This window comes from Neomonachus schauinslandi, chromosome 16 (genome assembly GCF_002201575.2).
Source record: "Neomonachus schauinslandi chromosome 16, ASM220157v2, whole genome shotgun sequence".
Taxonomy (NCBI): Eukaryota; Metazoa; Chordata; class Mammalia; order Carnivora; family Phocidae; genus Neomonachus; species Neomonachus schauinslandi.
This window is the reverse complement of record NC_058418.1, coordinates 3,894,704-3,911,928: the sequence shown is the minus strand read 5'-3', so window position 1 is coordinate 3,911,928 and position 17,225 is coordinate 3,894,704. Positions and strand designations below refer to the sequence as shown.

The following is a 17,225-nucleotide window of genomic DNA, read 5'->3' as shown; positions in this document are numbered from 1 at the left end:
TGCCTTCAGCTCAGGTTGTGATCCCAGGTTCCTGGGATCGAGCCCCACATCGGGCTTCCTGCTCGGCGGGGAGCCTGCTTCTCCCTCTCCCATTCCCCCTGCTTGTGTTCCCTCTCTCGCTGTCTCTCTCTTTCTGTCAAATAAATTTAAAAAATCTTAAAAAAAAAAAAACACCCAGTGCTCAATGGTGCCCTCCTTAATGCCCATCACCCAGTTACCCCATCCCCCCACACCTCCCCTCCAGCAGTTCTGTTTGTTTCCTAGAGTTATGGTTTGCCTCTCTGTTTTTATCGTATTTTCTTTTCCTTTCCCTTCCCCTCCCCTATGTTCATCTGTTTTGTTTCTTAAATTCCACATATGAGTGAAACCATATGGTATTTGTCTTTATCTGACTAACTTACTTTGCTTAGTATAATACCCCCTAGTTCCATCCACGTCATTGCAGATGGCAAGATTTCATTCTTTTTGATGGCTGAGTAATATTCCATTGTAGATATATATAGATATATAGATAGATAGATAGATAGATACATATATGTATACCACATCTTCTTTATCCATTCATCTGTCAATGGACATCTGGGCTCTTTCCATATTTTAGCTATTGTGAACATTGCTGCTATAAACATTGGGGTGCATGTGCCCCCTTTGAATCACTATTTTTGTATCCTTTGGATAAATACCTAGTAGTGCAATTGCTGGGTTGTAGGGTAGTTCTATTTTTAACTTTTTGAGGGCTTATTTTTTTTACATTTACATCTCTGATCCATTTGTACTTTATTCTGATATATAGTTTGAGATAGTGAATGAATTTGATCCTTCTCCAAATAACTACTCTGTCATTCCAACACAATTTTTAAATAGTTCATTACTGATGAAGAGACATTACAGTATCTTGACTTTACCCATTCTTTTTTTTTTCTTTTTTTTTTTTTTAAGATTTTAGGGGCATCTGGGTGGCTCAGTCAGTTAAGCGTCTGCCTTGGGCTCCGGTCATGTCCCAGGACCTTGGGATCAAGTCCCACTAGCCCCACACCGAGCTCCACAGCGGGCTCCCTGCTCAGTGGAGACCCTGCTTCTCCCTCTCCCTCTGCCCTTCCTCACCCCCCTCACCCTCCCCCCGACTCATGCACGCTCTCTCTCAAATAAATTTATTTTTCGGGGCGCCTGGGTGGTTCAGTTGGTTAAGCGACTGCCTTCAGCTCAGGTCATGATCTCAGCGTCCTGGGATTGGAGCCCCACATTGGGCTCCCTGCTTGGCAGGAGGCCTGCTTCTCCCTCTCCCACTCTCCCTGCTTGTGTTCCCTCTCTTGCTATGTCTCTGTCTGTCAAATAAATAAATAAAATCTTTAAAAAAATTTATTTTTAAATAAATTTTTTAAAGTGTGGGGACGCCTGGGTGGCTCAATCGGTTAAGTGTCTGCCTTCAGCTTAGGTCATGATCCCAGGGTCCTGGGATCGAGTCTCACGTCGGGTTCCCTGCTCAGCCAGGAGCCTGCTTCTCCCTCTGCCTACTGCTCTCCCTGCTTGTGCACTCTCTCTCTCTCTCTGACAAATAAATAAATAAAATCTTAAAAAAAAAAAAAAAAAGGATGCCTGGGTGGCTCAACTGGTTAAACATCTGCCTTTAGCTCAGGTCATGATCCCAGGGTCCTGGGATTGAGTCCCACATCAGGCTCCCTCCTCATCCGGGAATCTGCTTCTTCCTCTGCCTGCTAATCTCCCTGCTTGTGCTCTCTCTGACAAATAAATAAATAAAACTAAGAAAATAAAAAATAGTGTGCCTACAAGAAAAAGCCAGAAATAACTTATCATCACTCAAGGTAGCTTTTAAAAAGACTGATTTCTCTAGAATGTGTTAAAGAGACAAATATGCTGCCTTTACAAGGGATCAATACTAGAGTGATTAGATCAATACGAAGCTCGCCTTTATAAGGGAAAGCCTTACTTTATAGATATATCTCAGTTAATGGATGTAGAAGGAATGTCAGAATTAGAAAAACTTTTTAAAATAAATCAAATAATGATCTGAGGGACAAGTCTCAATCACTCTAAAATCAACCATTTAGGGTGCCTGGGTGGCTCAGTCAGTTAAGCGTCTGCCTGGGGCTCACATCATGATCCTGGAGTCTCAGGATTGAGCGCCCCCCATCAGGCTCCCCCCTCAGCAGGGAGTCTGCTTCTCCCTCTGACCCTCCCCCCTCTCATACTCTCTCTCTCTCTCATTCTTTCTCTCTTAAATAAAATCTTTATTTTTTTAATTTTACTTTATTACATTATGTTAATCACCATCATTAGTTTTTCATGTAGTGTTCCATGATTCATTGTGTATAACACCCAGTGCTCCATTCAATACGTGCCCTCTTTAATACCCATCAGCAGGCTAACCCATCCCCCACGCAAATCGTTAAAAAAATAAAATCAAATCAACCATTTAGCAATGAGTAACATCACACAGATGACTAGCCACCCTTATGTAAGGGACGGAAACGCATGTTGGGAGCAGGGCCGGCCTCCCATTCACTACGCAATTCTTTGCCCTGAACTACATTTCCCAGAAGTCTGTGAGGCACAGGTCCTTCCGGGCGTGTAGGGTTGCAAGCCGGGGAAGTGGACCACCGGGGGCCCAGCTCCGTGTATTCCCGGGCTGCTGGACTACATTTCCCAGAGGCCCGTGCGCCGCCCCGTCCCCAGAGTCGGAGCGCAGCGAGGTGCCTGCTGGGAGAGGTTTACTGAGCCGAGGATTGTCTGGGCTCAGCATCCCGCGGCCCCGGTCCCGAGTTGACCTCAAGCCTTGCGCCCCGTCCTCACGCCCTGTGGGTCGTGGGGCCCCGAGCGGTGAGTGGCTGGCCTCCTGGGAGGGAAGCCACGCACTCTGCGGAGGGAAGGGCGGCCAGGAGGGCGCCCCGGGGGAGGAGGCCGGACGCGAAGCCCGGGCCCGCGGCCCCGGAGAGAGGTGCAGGGGTGCGCGGGGGTGTCGGGGTCCGGGGACCCCGGGGAGGGGACAGGCCGCGGCTCTGCGGCTGTGACGCACTTCGGGGAGTGCGTGGGGGCGGGGCGGCGCGGCCCGGCGGCGACTGCCCCGCGGTGGGAGGGGCCTCTGCGCCGCTGCGGGGGTGGCCGCGGGACCGGGGGGGCACCGTGCAGCCTGCAGCTGTGAGGTCGCGGCGGCTTTCCCCCGCCGCGCAGGCCGGCGCAGGGGCAGTGGCCCCGAGGGAGGGCAGAGAAAGTGACCAGCAGGAAGGGCACAGGCACAGCGCTGAGGTGACCCAGGACGAGAAGCGCTCTCCTTCCGGGCACCCTGAGTAGCAGGACGGGAAGGGGAGATGCGGGCGGGTGGCTGCTGCCTATTTCGGAACACCTCTTACCTGCGGCCTGGTCCCCAGAAGCTCTGAGATCCTCAGATCCCTGTTCCCCCTCGTTTCCGACGGGTTTCAGTTAGGACGTGTGGGCCTGGAGGGTGCTTTCTGATCCAGCTTGTTCTCCGGAAAGGCCCTAGTGTCTCCTCCTCTCTCCCCCAGGCCAGCCGTCCTCCGGAACAAGCATCCTGGAGAGGAAGACGCTTGTTACGCATCTTAAAGTCAAGGTTCAGATGAGTTACCTTTTTTGTTCAGTAAATGTCTTGTGTTTATAGGACTTGAGAATATTTGCTTTCCTTGGCCTGAAATGTTCTCCCCAACAGTGACTAATTCTTTCCGGAGAGGTGTGATGGGGCCGTGCAGGTGTCTGCAGAGAACACAGAACAGAAGAATGCGGTGGGGAGGTTCGTGTTGTGCTTTATTTCAGCCTGTGATTTGGTCAGGAGGATACTTGTCATTAGGTGGGATCCGCAGTCTTGCCCACCGGCCTGACTTTCAGAGCACAGTGAGAACAGAGAAGGTTTGATTGTTTTGGCCAGTAAATGACAAAGTTACCAGCTTGGTGATGCTTTTAAAAGTGGGGTTTGAGGGCCGTCCTGCTGGCCCAGTCGGTAGAGTGTGCAGCTCTTAGGAAATGTGCTGCTGGAGCGAGCACTAGAGCGTGCAGCTCTTGATCCCGGGGTCGTGAGTTCCAGCCCCACGTTCGCCATGGAGCCTACTTAAAATTAAAAAAAATAAATAAATAAAATTCAAAGGAATTGAGCCATTATTTTAATAAGTAAATAAATAAAAGTGGGGTTTGAGCAAAGGGCTTTGTCATCAAAGGCAGGGATTTTTTTTTTCAGTGATCAGTAGAAATCTGTTGTATTATCCACATCTTGTAGGAAGTGTGACCGCTTCAGTCTGTTTCAGTTGCATTTTTGTATGAACTGCAAGAAGCAACATGGTTTGATGTTGAGTGAGTTCTGGAACTAGAGCAGAGGGCTTGGCAGAGTTTCTAAAAGGCCATATATTGAATAGTTTGTGCTTTGTGGGCTACATATGGTTCCATATTCTTCTTGTTTAATTGATCTTGTTAACGTTTAGGATGGTTTTAGATTTGCAGAAAAAAATCGCGAAGTTAGTACAGAGAATTCCCAGGTACCCTGTACCCACTGTCCCCTATTATTAACAACTTACATTAGTATGGGATGTTATTTACAGTTGGTGAGCCAGTTCTGATACATTGTCATTAACTGAAGTCCACGCTTTATTCAGATTTCCTTAGTTTTTACAGTAACATTCTTCATGTGTTCCAGGATGCCATCCCGGAGATCACATTACATTTCATTGTCGTGTGTCCTTAAGCTTCTCTTGGCTGTGACAGTTTCTCAGACTTCCCTTGTTTCTGATGACTTTGAAGGTTTTAAGAGGTACAGGTATTTGGTAGGATGCCCCTCTCTTGGAACCTGATGCTTTTCTCGTGATTGGACTGGGTTTATGGTTTTGGGGGTGGAAGATCACTACTTTTATCCTATCATGGCAAGAACACAAACTGTCAGCATGATTTATGATTGCTGAGTGTGAACTTGATCATTTGGCTGAGGTGGTTTGTCCGTTTTCTCTACTGTGAGCTTACTCCCATTTTTCAAAGACTGGGTCTCCCCAAGTGACAGCTGTATGTTTCAGAAGCCCTGTTACTAGAGCCTAGTCAGTCTGATCCTGCTTTGGTGGTCACATCTTTCTCTCTTCTCACCCCCTCATTTGCTTGTAAGGACCCCCACAATTACTTTGGGCCCACCTGGCATAATTCAGGATACCTTCCTATCCTGAGGTCAGCTGACGAGCGACCCCAAGTCCACCTGCAACCTAACTGCCCTTTGCCATGTAACGTAACATAGTCACAGGCTCCAGGGTTAGGATACAGACGTGTTTGGGAGGCAGTTGTCCTGCCTGCCACAGGCTTATCCATCCACAGTTCCCCTGATGACCGAAATATACCCACTGCCCCATAACTGTGGACTTTTTCTTTGTTGATTTGTTTTAAATTTGGGACTAGCTTAAATTATATTTCTTATCATGGAATTAATATAGGCCTGCAGCAAAAGGTTCAGCTTCCTAAGGAGCTCGTAAAGAAGAAACTCGAAATTACCCATAGCTGTACCGTACCATCCAGAGATAATTGCTGTTGATATTTTGGTATGTATGATTCCAGCCCTTCCCTCCCTCCCCCCATGCGTATGTGTGTGGTTTTGTCTCCAGAGCACTGGATCCTGCTAACCAACACGTAATTGAGCCAAACACTCCAAATCTTAGTTTATAGAGGAATCCAAGCTTTAAAAAAATCTCTCACACATTTACACCTTAAAGGATTAGAAAGACATCATTTGAAACTAATCCCATGAATAAATGATCAATAAAGACAGGCTTTCAAAATTTGATTTTCTGGGATTTTAACTTTTCTTTCACAGAACATGACAGGAGTCACTGACTTATTACAAGTATGAACTGTACTATAACATTTCCATGGGCAGGTATATGAGTAAGATGACAGTAGTTTAAAACGTTCACATAAACAGAGGCACCTGGTTGACTCAGTCAGTGGAGCATGCAACTCTTAATCTCAGAGTCATGGGTTCGAACCCCATGTTGGGTATAGAGATTGCTTTTTTTTTTTTTTAAATTAAAGTGTTCGAAGAAATCTTCCATATCACATGGAATACAAGATCCGGCCGCTTGCTAGTGTTCTCAGTTTGGCATCTTCTCAGTTTATGTTTATTTTATTTTATTTGTTATTTGTTTTAATTTAATTAATTAAATTTTTCATTTTATTTTAGTTATGACAGAGAGTGCGAGCAGGGGAGGGGCAAAGGGAGAGGGAGAGAGAGTCTCAAGCAGACTCCACGCTCAACATGGAGCCTGATGGGGGGCTCGATCTCACAACCCTAAGATCAGGATCTGAGCTGAAACCAAGGGTTGGATGCTTAACTGACTAAGCCACCCAGGCGCCCCTCAGTTTACATTCTTTGAGCTGGATTTTCCATGCAGAATCATGTCTGTCCCTCTCTGCTGGTGGAGAGGGAACATTTCCTCCTTCTATGTCTTATACTCTTTTTTTTTTTTTTTTTGGCTACTGTTAATTTAAAAGAATTTCATTTTTAAGAGGCTCTGAAAGTTTTTAGTTAGTGTGGATTATATAGACAGGTGTGAGAAGCACAAGAAGAAAGGAAAAGGCAGGCTTGAGTTTTTTCTATAAAATCAGATTAAGGGTTGTGTAGTGTTATTGATTTTCAGTCATAACTGCTAACTTGTATTAAGTAACTGTTAATATTATTGTGTTTTATGTAGATTATCTTCCTAAAAGTTTGATGCAGTCTTACCTGGCAGGTACTGTTTCTACCCCAGTCTTAACTGTGGGGAGCAGACAGTGTGAGGTTAGTAATGGTCAGAGCTCAGATTCACATCCTGAATCTTGAAAGTCAGACCACAGAGGCTTATTCTTACTTTGATCGAGAGCTCTCCTCCCTGGGGCGCCTGGGTGGCTCGGTCATTAGGCGTCTGCTTTCGGCTCAGGTCATGGTCCCAGGGTCCCGGGGTCCTGGGATCGAGCCCCACATCGGGCTCCCCGCTCTGCGGGGAGCCTGCTTCTCCCTCTCCCACTCCCCCTGCTTGTGTTCCCTCTCTCACTGTGTATCTCTCTGTCAAATAAATAAAAAATCTTAAAAAAAAAAAAAAAAAAGAGCTCTCCTCCCAAATTATGCATACGTTATTAAAGCTACCTTCTTCACTTAGTAATTCAGCTTAAATTTCTTTCTCAAATAGTATAAATCAGTATCATTATTAGTAAGTATATTGGATGCCATTATAGCAGACCATAATTGGATCATAATTTATTTATCCTCTACCATGAGATATTTCTACTTTTCTTTTTTTCATTTTTTAAAATGATTCTCTGGAAAATCTGAATAAAATTGATGGATTACATCAGTATCAATGTCCTGGTGGTCATATTGTACTATAGATTTGTGATGTATTACCATTGGGGTAACTGGGTAAAGGGGTACAGGATCCTGCTGTATTCTTTCTTACAACTGCATGTGAATCTACACTTACCTCAAAAAATTTTTTGGAACCTAGCCCTTGAACATTCTGGTATATGTATTTGTGCACTACTGTACCTCTTCCCTTGGGATAAGTTTCAAAAAGTAGAATGTTGCTTCAAAACTATATTTCTGTTAAGTGCTTACAATATGATAGGAGTACTTGGAACAGCAGATGACTAAGAGGACATTGTTACCTGCACATTGCTTATGAGCCAGCCAGAAAGGGAAACTGGATAGAAGCCCAGGGCAGCCTGCGGTCAAGGCCTGTGGAGACCTCTAGGTGACTGCCCTGAGAAGTGCTGGGAAGGGGACATCGTTCTTACTGTGGCCACTGTTGGCAGGTCATGACCAGACAATTCTGAACACATGGGCTCTGTGCGGCATACATGGAATTTGTTTTCTAAGTTCTATACCGTACATGTTTTCTCTAATGACGTTGACGCAAAGTGAAGACTTAACAGGGTCAGGTGGTTTAGAATTCCACAGGGCACCGTGGCTGGAAGGACAAGCTCAGAAGTCAAGTTCACCCTCCCACCAAGATAGCAGTCAGTATGTACCGGTCGTCCCTTGGAATCTTAGTCATTTTTCCAGTCAGTGCCCCGACATATGTGGGTATAGGTAGACATCAGAGAGTTGGCTTAGGTAGTAAGCAAAAGGAAACAAAAGTTGTGCATAAAATAATGCAAAGGTACCTCAAAAGGAAACTGTTTAAAGAGAAGTTTCTCTGAGAGTCTGTCATTTATGAATTGAAAAGAAATAAACGCACATACATACATATGTCAGGCCAGAGCCTGGCCCTTGTTACACACCCAGTGAGGTGTATTTAAAAAAGAAAATCAAGGTCAGAGGGTGTGTCAGAATCACCAGGACCACCACCAGCTTCTGTGGACTCACAGCATTCACCACATGGTCCTATTCCAGGCCAGGATTTATTACGGTGACACACAGCACCGTCAGCAGGAGAGGGAGAGCCGCAGAGGACGGACGACATCGGGAGGAAGCCAGGCACATGCTTCCCAGGACACTTTCCCAGTGCAGTCACACAGGACATGCTTAATTCCTCCAGCAGCAAGTTACAGCAACACATGCGAAGCCTTGTCCACCAGGGAAGCTCATCTGGGCCAAGGAGGCCAGGGTTTCTATCAGGGGGCAGTCACAGAGATACCCTCTCTCTGGCACATACCAAAATTCCAGACTCCCAGAGGAAAGCAAGGGCTCAGTATAAACCACATCTTTTCAGCGGGGACCTTCTGGAAGTCCAGCTAAGGGCCAGTCTTGCAGGCAGTTTCAAACCTGCTCGTTACTCTTTCTGCACAAGGGATCTATCTATCTGTTGATGTTGTGGTTTGCTTCCGTCTGTATGTGTCTCTTTTCTCTCTCTATATATACACACACACGTATCCTATATACATGCATCCTGTGTGTATATATACATATACACATATGTTCGTATGTAGACTTTTACAAGTGTGTTGTTGTATCCTGTTTTGGTAGCCTGATTGCTCTACTGACAGTGTATCTGAAGTGTTATTCATTGTCTTGTAAGGATTTCTTTGAACATTTCATGATCCTTGACTCTTACATCAATATTCTGCATGTATTTCTGCAGTGAGTTTTTCTGGGCGCAGGGTGCTGAATGTTGCCTGGGCCTTTGCTTCTCCACCCTGTCCATCTGCCATGTTTTGACCAACCTCACCCTACCTAGAGGCCAGGAGAGGTTCAGGTTTGAATGTGCAGCCCCTCTTCACCCTGGATGGTGTGGCTGGAGGGGGTGGGATGTTGCTCAGCGTCAGACCAAGCACCCTAAATGCACCCCATCTCAGGTCCAGGATCACAGTGCACCTGCCCAGAGTTAGCCAGACTGAGAGGTTTAGGGGCACAGTATCCACACGAGATCACCCTCAGTTCTGACACCCAAATCCATGTTCAGGACTTTCGTGAAACCACCTTCAGGGCTAGAAGGATTCCTAGAACTCACTGAGAGCCATTCTACTCACAGTTCCAGGTAATTACAGGGAGAGGATGCTGATTAACCAGCCAGGGAAACAAGCACATAAGCTAACGTCCAGGAGTGTCCCCAACATGGAGCTTCCAGTGTCCTGTCCCCCTGGAGTTAGAACTGGGTGTTCTGTCGGCATCATGATAGGACAATATGCATAGAGTATCGCCAACTAGGGAAGCTCACGTGAGCTTTGAGGTCCAGAGTTTCCACTGGGGCTTCAGCACATAGGCACGGTTGATTGATTGAATGACTGATCGTCCCGACATGACTGACTCATTGTCTACATGTTAATCTCAGTACCCAGGCTAGTTGATACCCCATGACCCAAAGCACCCACCCTGAATCACCTGGTTGGTCTTCTTGGTGTAGCCAGTTCCCACCCTAAGTAAGATTGGTTGGGGATGGCCAGCTTCACCCAAAACAAAGACATTCCTATCAGGTATAATGTAGATTACCTCTTAGAAGTTGGGGGCAAAAGACAAAGAAGAATGGGATCTTGCCATTTGCATCAAGATGGATGCACCTAGAGAGTATTATGCTAAATGAAAAGAGAAAGATAAAAATCACATGACTTAACTTATATGTGGAATCTAAATAATAAAGCATATGAACAAACAAAAACAGAAACAAACCCATAAATCCAGAGAACAGACTAGCATAGTTGCCAGAGGGGGGCGGGAGGCCCAGGCTTCCAGGTACGGAGTGCATCACGGGGAAGAAAGTCACAGCATAGGGAACACAGTCCGTGGTACCGTGATAGCGTCGTGTGGCGCCCGATGGCAGCTACATCTGTGGTGCACATGGCGTAACATACAGACCAGTGGAGTTGCTAGGTTGTACGCCTGACACTGATGTGACATCATGTGTCCGCATACTTCAGTTAAAAAACTGTGTTGAGGGGCTCTCGATCTTAGGGTCGTGAGTTCAAGCCCAATGTGGGGGGTAGAGCCTACTTTAAAAAAAAAATTTTTTTTCAAGTTATACTGAGAAACGACAGATGAAAGTAGGTCTGACTTCAAGACAAAAACAAATAAAAACTCTTCTACTGTGTGCGCAGCTGGGTTTCATAGGGCTTCAGGGAGAGCTTTTTTCCCTTTTGTCCAGATCCCTCTTCATCCTCTCTGATGCGTCACGTTGATGTGTGCATGTTGTGGGGGAGGAAACGGCCAGGGTCGGGGGGGTTTGGAAGCAAAGATGGAGGAGCAGGAAGCTTTTATTAAGTCATTTTGGGACCAAGGTGCACTTACTTTAATGCCTCTTTTTTTCTCGTATATCTCTGGCTTCTGTGGATTTTGTGTCTTTGGTAAAAGAAACCCCAAGAGGACTGATCGGTTCTTGATTCTAAAACTATGGCGCACGTAAGTATGTATTTCTCTTTCCTTCTTGAAATGTGATATTTGGGTCCTGTGGCTATTTTTGTGAACTATCCTGAAGCCTCCTGCCCAACCGAGGCCCATATAATTACCCACTGCCCAGTTCTTCCTGTTCCGGCGAACGACAATGCCGTATAGCCCTGTGCCCACCTGTGGCTAATGCCCACTTCACCACTGAGCTGGGGATTCAGTGTCTCCTCTGTGCTCACCTTGTCAAGAGTAACGCTGGAGCAGTGGGGGAGGAGAGTCCCTTGAGAGAAATACTTGAGTCACGTGTGCGGCTTATGAGTTGCAGATGGTGGTCCCATTTGACCACATGCAGAAACTAAAACTCCCTGCTGTTCTCCACGGATGTTTTTCCCAGGCAGAGAGGAGAGAGTGCTCACGTTGGTTGGTCTCTGTGTCAGTGGTGGTGAGAGCTGGAGCTCCGTGAGGCTCTTGGGATTGGATAGGGCTGTGGTTGGGGCCTGAGCACTGAGAGCCATGATGTTACTAGGGGATTTGAGGGGTGCGTGTTGTCGAGCAGACCCTCCAGACCTCTGTGTGCATCCACATCATCTGACACCCATAGCCTAAATCAGAATCAGAGAAAAGGCAGGGGTGGTGGGTCGTAATGGTCTTAAGAAGGTCACTCAGTACAGAAGTCCCAGGTGATCATATACCCCGAGAATTGGGGAAAACCTTAGATGTTTGGTTTTACCTAAGTGTACAACTGTAAGAATGAAGTCCAGTTCATCTCTACGATGGAATAAGAAAATGCTTTTGTGGTTACATAGAAGACTGCTTAAAACCTTGGCAAAATGATGACCTTGAGGCTGAGAACATTCAGACACGTAAACCCTAGTTTCAAAAATAAAAGATCTCCCTTCACACAACAGAAACAAAACCCTAGGCATTTTCCTTCCTTTGAAGGATGGAAAGGGTGCCGCAGGCGTCCACACTTGCCGAGATGTTACCAGGTAACGGGCTCTTCAGCAACATTAGGAGCTCTGCTCCGTCGCAGTCCCCACTGTGCCCTGTGCACGTCACAGGCCTGTGGTCTGCTGCTGTGTCCAGCCCAACCCAGAGCAGAAGAGCCCTTTTTGTGCTGTCCTTCATCTCCGGGACGTGTGGGTTTGTGTTTTCAGGGTTTGGTGACGTTCTCAGATGTAGCCATCGACTTCTCTCAGGAGGAGTGGGCATGTCTGGACTCCACGCAGAGGGATCTGTACTGGGATGTGATGTTGGAGAACTACAGTAACCTGGTCTCCCTGGGTGAGTTGCCTGCCCCCTGGAATGCCAGCTGCCTCCACTGGGAATGTCAGGACTGACTTCCAAGAAACGAATTCCTTCCTCTTCTCAAGAAGTGTCTTGAGCCTTGTCACATCTAAAATGGGCACCTTGCACCTTCATCTCCTTGTCCTCTTCCCACCTTTGTCTGGCCCTTCCTGTAATCATCTCTCCTCCTTAGTGAGCAAAGGGTGAATTCAAATTCTGGGCTGTTTACTTCACACCCATCCTCAAGGAGCTGAGCTTCATACTATGATAGTATAGTATGTTCATGCCCAGACTGCTACTGATGGCCTGTGGTACTCTGGGGACCCCCCCCCCCTTCAGGGAACTTGACTTCCTTCAGTAAACCAGCCTGTGTTTGATGTGGATTGAATGGACAGCATTCACGTAAAACCAAAGCAAGCATTGTACCTGAAGTGAGGTTGAAAGTTACAATTCCTGGGCGCCTGGGTGGCTCAGTCGGTTAAGCGACTGCCTTCGGCTCAGGTCATGATCCTGGAGTCCCGCATCGGGCTCCCTGCTCGGCGGGGAGTCTGCTTCTCCCTCTGACCCTCCCCCCTCTCATGTGCTCTCTCTCATTCTCTCTCTCAAATAAATAAAATCTTTAAAAAAAAAAAAGAAAGAAAGAAAGTTACAATTCCTGAATTCTGAGTTACACGTTGGATGACATCTTGTAAATGTCTCCGGTTAGGTCTTGTTTTTCTGTTAGAGAAATAACAGCCATAATAGTCACGGCTAATGTTGCGCTCACCCTGTACCAGGCATTGGCAGCACTGTGTGTGTGAGCAAATACACTTCACCTTAATCCCACCAGTTTATGAGGTAGGCACGACTGCTAGGTCTAATTTGTAGGTGAGTATACTCAGGCGTGGAGTGACTTGATCAGACAGGGGAGGCCGAACCAAGAATCCACACTGTCACCTACCCTCTTGTACTTGCCTCCATGGGTAAGGCCCTCGGAAGTTTAAGACCTTTCCTATCTGGTTGCCTGTTCTTTAATCCTTTCTCTTTTCTGAAGTCTTATCATTTTGACTTTTAGCTTGTCATAAATTTGACTAAGTCTCCATCAAAGGTTTTTTTTTTTTTAAGATTTTATTCATTCATTTGAGATAGAGCACGAGTGGCGGAGGGGGTGGAGTGCAGGCAGAGGGAGAGGGAGAAGCAGACTCCCCGCTGAGCACAGAGCCTGACGTGGGACTCGATCCCAAGACCTGGAGATCACGACCTGAGCCGAGGGCAGACGCTTAACTGACTGAGCCACCCAGATGTCTCTACAATGAATTTTTGAGCATATAATTTTTTTCTTAAATTCTACACCAGGTGGCATTTCTTTTTTTTGAAAGCAGGACCTTCCATTTCTAAGCCAGATGTGACTTGCTGAGGAGCGAGGGAAAGAGCCGTGATGGTTGAGAGGGAGGACAGTACAGAGGAGAGTGACAGCCGGCCTGGCTGGGACAAGCCATCGCTGCAGTAAGCAGCCAGGCAAGGCAGGGAGCAGGTGCACCCCTGGGGCACGGAAGGCTCCCTAAGAAGGCCACGGATGGCCTCTGGGGAAAAAGTCACCACCGTGAACCTGATCTTTGCCCCAGTCCCTCCCACTGGTCTCCTGTTTTGCTCCTGCTTCCCATGCTGCTGATGCTGCTGGTCCGTGGACCACACCTTGAGGAGCAGGGGTATAGACAACGTGATCCCGTGCCCTTTGTAGCTCCTGCAAGTTCGTTGGCATCCTAGCTTCGAATGCGTTTTTCCTTTTATCTGATTTTCGCTAATACTTCTTCCTGCGTGCTGTTACGTTCTAATATCACAGGACGTTACCCGGTATGGCTCACTGACACTCAGTGCCTAGATCCAGTGCTCAGTGGGCATTCACCATGGCGATCTTCTGTCACTGCTTCATTTGTTTGCTCTACTAATGCTTTACAGAGAAACTGTGCTCCGTCGGCTAGTTGGTCATGTAGTGACACTGTTCATGGTGGATAAAAACATTTTTTTTTTAATTTTTTTTTTTTAAGATTTTATTTATTTATTTGACAGAGACAGAGAGCGAGAGCAGGAACACAAGCAGTGGGAGTGGGAGAGGGAGAGCAGGCTTCCCGCCGAGCAGGGAGCCCGATGTGGGACTCGATCCCAGGACCCTGAGATCATGACCTGAGCCGAAGGCAGACGCTTAACGACTGAGCCACTCAGGCGCCCTGGATAAAAACATTTTTAAAGGGAAAATTACGAGTTCTCATAATGAAGGGCTGGTTGGCCAGCATGCTCCAAAGCTGATCGTCTAACACTTGGTGGCATCATTATGAACTCATGAATTTAAGCATGTTGCGGGTTTTGCAGCCCGTTGGAGTTAGCGTCCTCACTGATGGTCAGATCCTCCTAAACATTCCCCCACAGGCATTTACCGTGTTTGTTACAGTTAATCCTACACGTTGTCCCTTTTATCGCCTTTGATGGTGGGTCTTTTTGTCCAGAATCACTTTTCATTATATGACTGACATATATATTAATTTCAGAATATTAATTTTATACCCAGGTAACCATCTGTATATATTCTTGTTTTTCACATTTGTTCTATATTTGATTTTCCTGGGTTTTCCAGGTATGTCATCACATCATCTGCAAATTGTGCTCTTTTTCATCTTTGAGATCTGCCCCTCCGTTTGCTGTTTGCTTAATTGTGTCAGCTGATAGGAAATAGTAGGGCTAAGAGGCAGTTCCTTTTCCTTGTCTGACTTTAGCAGGAGTGTCCCCGGTGTTTCCTCGTTGAGTATTGTGGTGCCGGAAGTGGACTGAACATTTAACGAGAGCCCTAGGTGATTCGTGTTTGTTCCCCTAGAGAAGTTATATTTCTGTTTGAGAAGTTTTGGGTTTGTGGTTAGATTCGTTTGTGTTTTCATTTTCCTTGAAAGGAAACAAAATGTTATTTTTTTCCAGATTTAGAGTCACCATATGGGACCAAGAGTTTACCTACAGAAAAGGGCATTTATGAAATAAATTTATCCAAATGGAACTCAAATGGAAAAAGTAAATCCCTTGGCCTTGACTGGATGTGTGAAGGTGAGTTTGAAGGACCACGGGGCCCTCAAGATGGCTGTTTCAATCAAATGATAATCAACTGTGAGAAAACGCCCACTTGTAGAGAAAATACCTCTGTTAGACCACATCAAAGACTTCATACTAGGGAGAATTCCTATGAATGTAAGGAATGTGGGAAGGCCTTTAGTCGTGGCTACCAGCTCACTCAGCATCAGAAAATTCACACGGGTGAGAAACCCTACGAATGTAAGGAATGTAAAAAGGCCTTTCGTTGGGGTAATCAACTCACTCAGCATCAGAAAATCCACACTGGTGAGAAACCCTATGAATGTAAGGATTGTGGGAAGGCCTTTAGATGGGGTTCAAGCCTCGTCATTCATAAGAGAATCCATACGGGTGAGAAACCCTATGAATGTAAGGACTGCGGGAAAGCCTTTAGACGTGGTGACGAGCTCACTCAGCATCAGAGATTTCACACTGGGGAGAAAGACTATGAATGTAAAGACTGTGGCAAGACCTTTAGCCGTGTGTATAAACTCATTCAGCACAAGAGAATCCATAGTGGCGAGAAACCCTATGAATGTAAGGACTGTGGGAAGGCCTTTATCTGTGGCTCGAGCCTCGTTCAGCATAAGAGAATTCATACTGGCGAGAAGCCCTATGAATGCCAGGAATGTGGGAAGGCCTTTACTCGAGTCAATTATCTCACTCAGCATCAGAAAATCCACACTGGTGAGAAACCCCACGAATGTAAGGAGTGTGGGAAGGCCTTTCGCTGGGGTTCGAGCCTTGTTAAACATGAGAGAATTCATACTGGTGAGAAGCCATATAAGTGCACAGAATGTGGGAAGGCCTTTAATTGTGGCTACCACCTCACCCAGCATGAGAGAATCCACACTGGTGAAACGCCTTACAAGTGTAAGGAGTGTGGGAAGGCCTTCATCTATGGGTCAAGCCTCGTTAAACATGAGAGGATTCATACAGGGGAGAAACCCTATGAATGTAAAGAGTGTGGGAAGGCCTTTAGTCATGGCCATCAACTTACACAGCATCAGAAAATTCACACTGGTGAGAAATCCTTTGAGTGTAAGGAATGTGGGAAGGCGTGTAACCACGTGAACCATCAGAGAGTTCACACTGCTGAAAAACCTATTGAACAAGAAGAAGGTGCAGAAGCTTCTATACAACATTCATTCCTTCCACAGCACAAGGAAAATCCATGATACAGTTTAACATATGAAAGCCTTCACTGGTCACTCTCCTGCTTATAAGCATCTCAGAATAGTCATGCTCCAGACAAATTTGGAGAATGGAGAGATCACTTTTTCTTAGTGATCACAACACACTCAGTGTAGACTTGTTTTTTCGTTTTGCCGCATCGGTTTAATGAGTGGATAGAAGCCTCCTGCTACCATTCGAGCTCTGCCTCACTTCACATTTGTCCTAGGGAATAACTGCTGATGTAACATATGTGGGAAAGCCTCTCGCCATGGTACACACCCTCCCTGTTACCATCACCATCCCACCTCTTTACTGCTGTGACACACTGGGAAAATGACCTGTTACCCCTGTGTGTTGTGTGTGAAATGGGGATAATCACATGTACCTAATACTGCTGTTGTGGTGACTGAGTTTGGTACATGTAAACTCTCTGGAGGTGTATCTGGAACATTGTGTAAGCTCAATAAATATTAGCTGTTGTTCTTACCATCACGACCGTTAGTGTTGCTCTTAGTGAATTCCTACAGGAATACCCCCTGTGGGTACAAAGAATTAGAAAAGACGGTCAAGCTTGTAGAAGAAAATATAGGAGATTACGGTCACAGCCCTGGGTGGATGGTGTTTCTTAGTACACAGAAGACGCTAAACATAAAATAGAAAGTTTATACGTTGGACTTTCTCGAAAGGACAAAGTTCTGTTCATCAAGTGACACCATGAAGACTGAAAAAAGCAAGAGGCAGACTGGGAGAAGTAATACTTAATCTCCACGCACCAGGTAAAGGACTCACGTAGAAAACAGAATCCTCCAAGTCAGTAATAAATCCGTTTTAAAGGGGTGAGGGGACTTAAATAAGCACTTACAAGAGAAGATGGCCAAATGGT

At 46.1% G+C, this 17,225-nt stretch overlaps 1 protein-coding gene across 1 annotated transcript; it reads left to right on the top strand.

The window, feature by feature from the left end:
* Positions 1-2,722: 2,722 nt before the first annotated feature.
* On the top strand, positions 2,723-16,834 carry ZNF331 (zinc finger protein 331). Its single transcript, XM_044922001.1, has 6 exons — positions 2,723-2,838; positions 3,522-3,586; positions 5,433-5,537; positions 10,754-10,801; positions 11,944-12,070; positions 15,020-16,834. The coding sequence occupies exons 4-6, from the start codon at positions 10,793-10,795 to the stop codon at positions 16,342-16,344; spliced, it is 1,461 nt and encodes a 486-aa protein (XP_044777936.1). The 5' UTR covers positions 2,723-2,838; positions 3,522-3,586; positions 5,433-5,537; positions 10,754-10,792; the 3' UTR covers positions 16,345-16,834.
* The last annotated feature ends 391 nt before the right edge of the window (positions 16,835-17,225 follow it).

What these genes read in the sequence shown, in the direction of transcription:
- ZNF331 (XM_044922001.1), top strand. An exon ending in CAGTAACCTGGTCTCCCTGG is followed by an intron (nt 12,071 to 15,019) that starts GTGAGTTGCCTG and finishes ATTTTTTTCCAG; the next exon opens with ATTTAGAGTCACCATATGGG.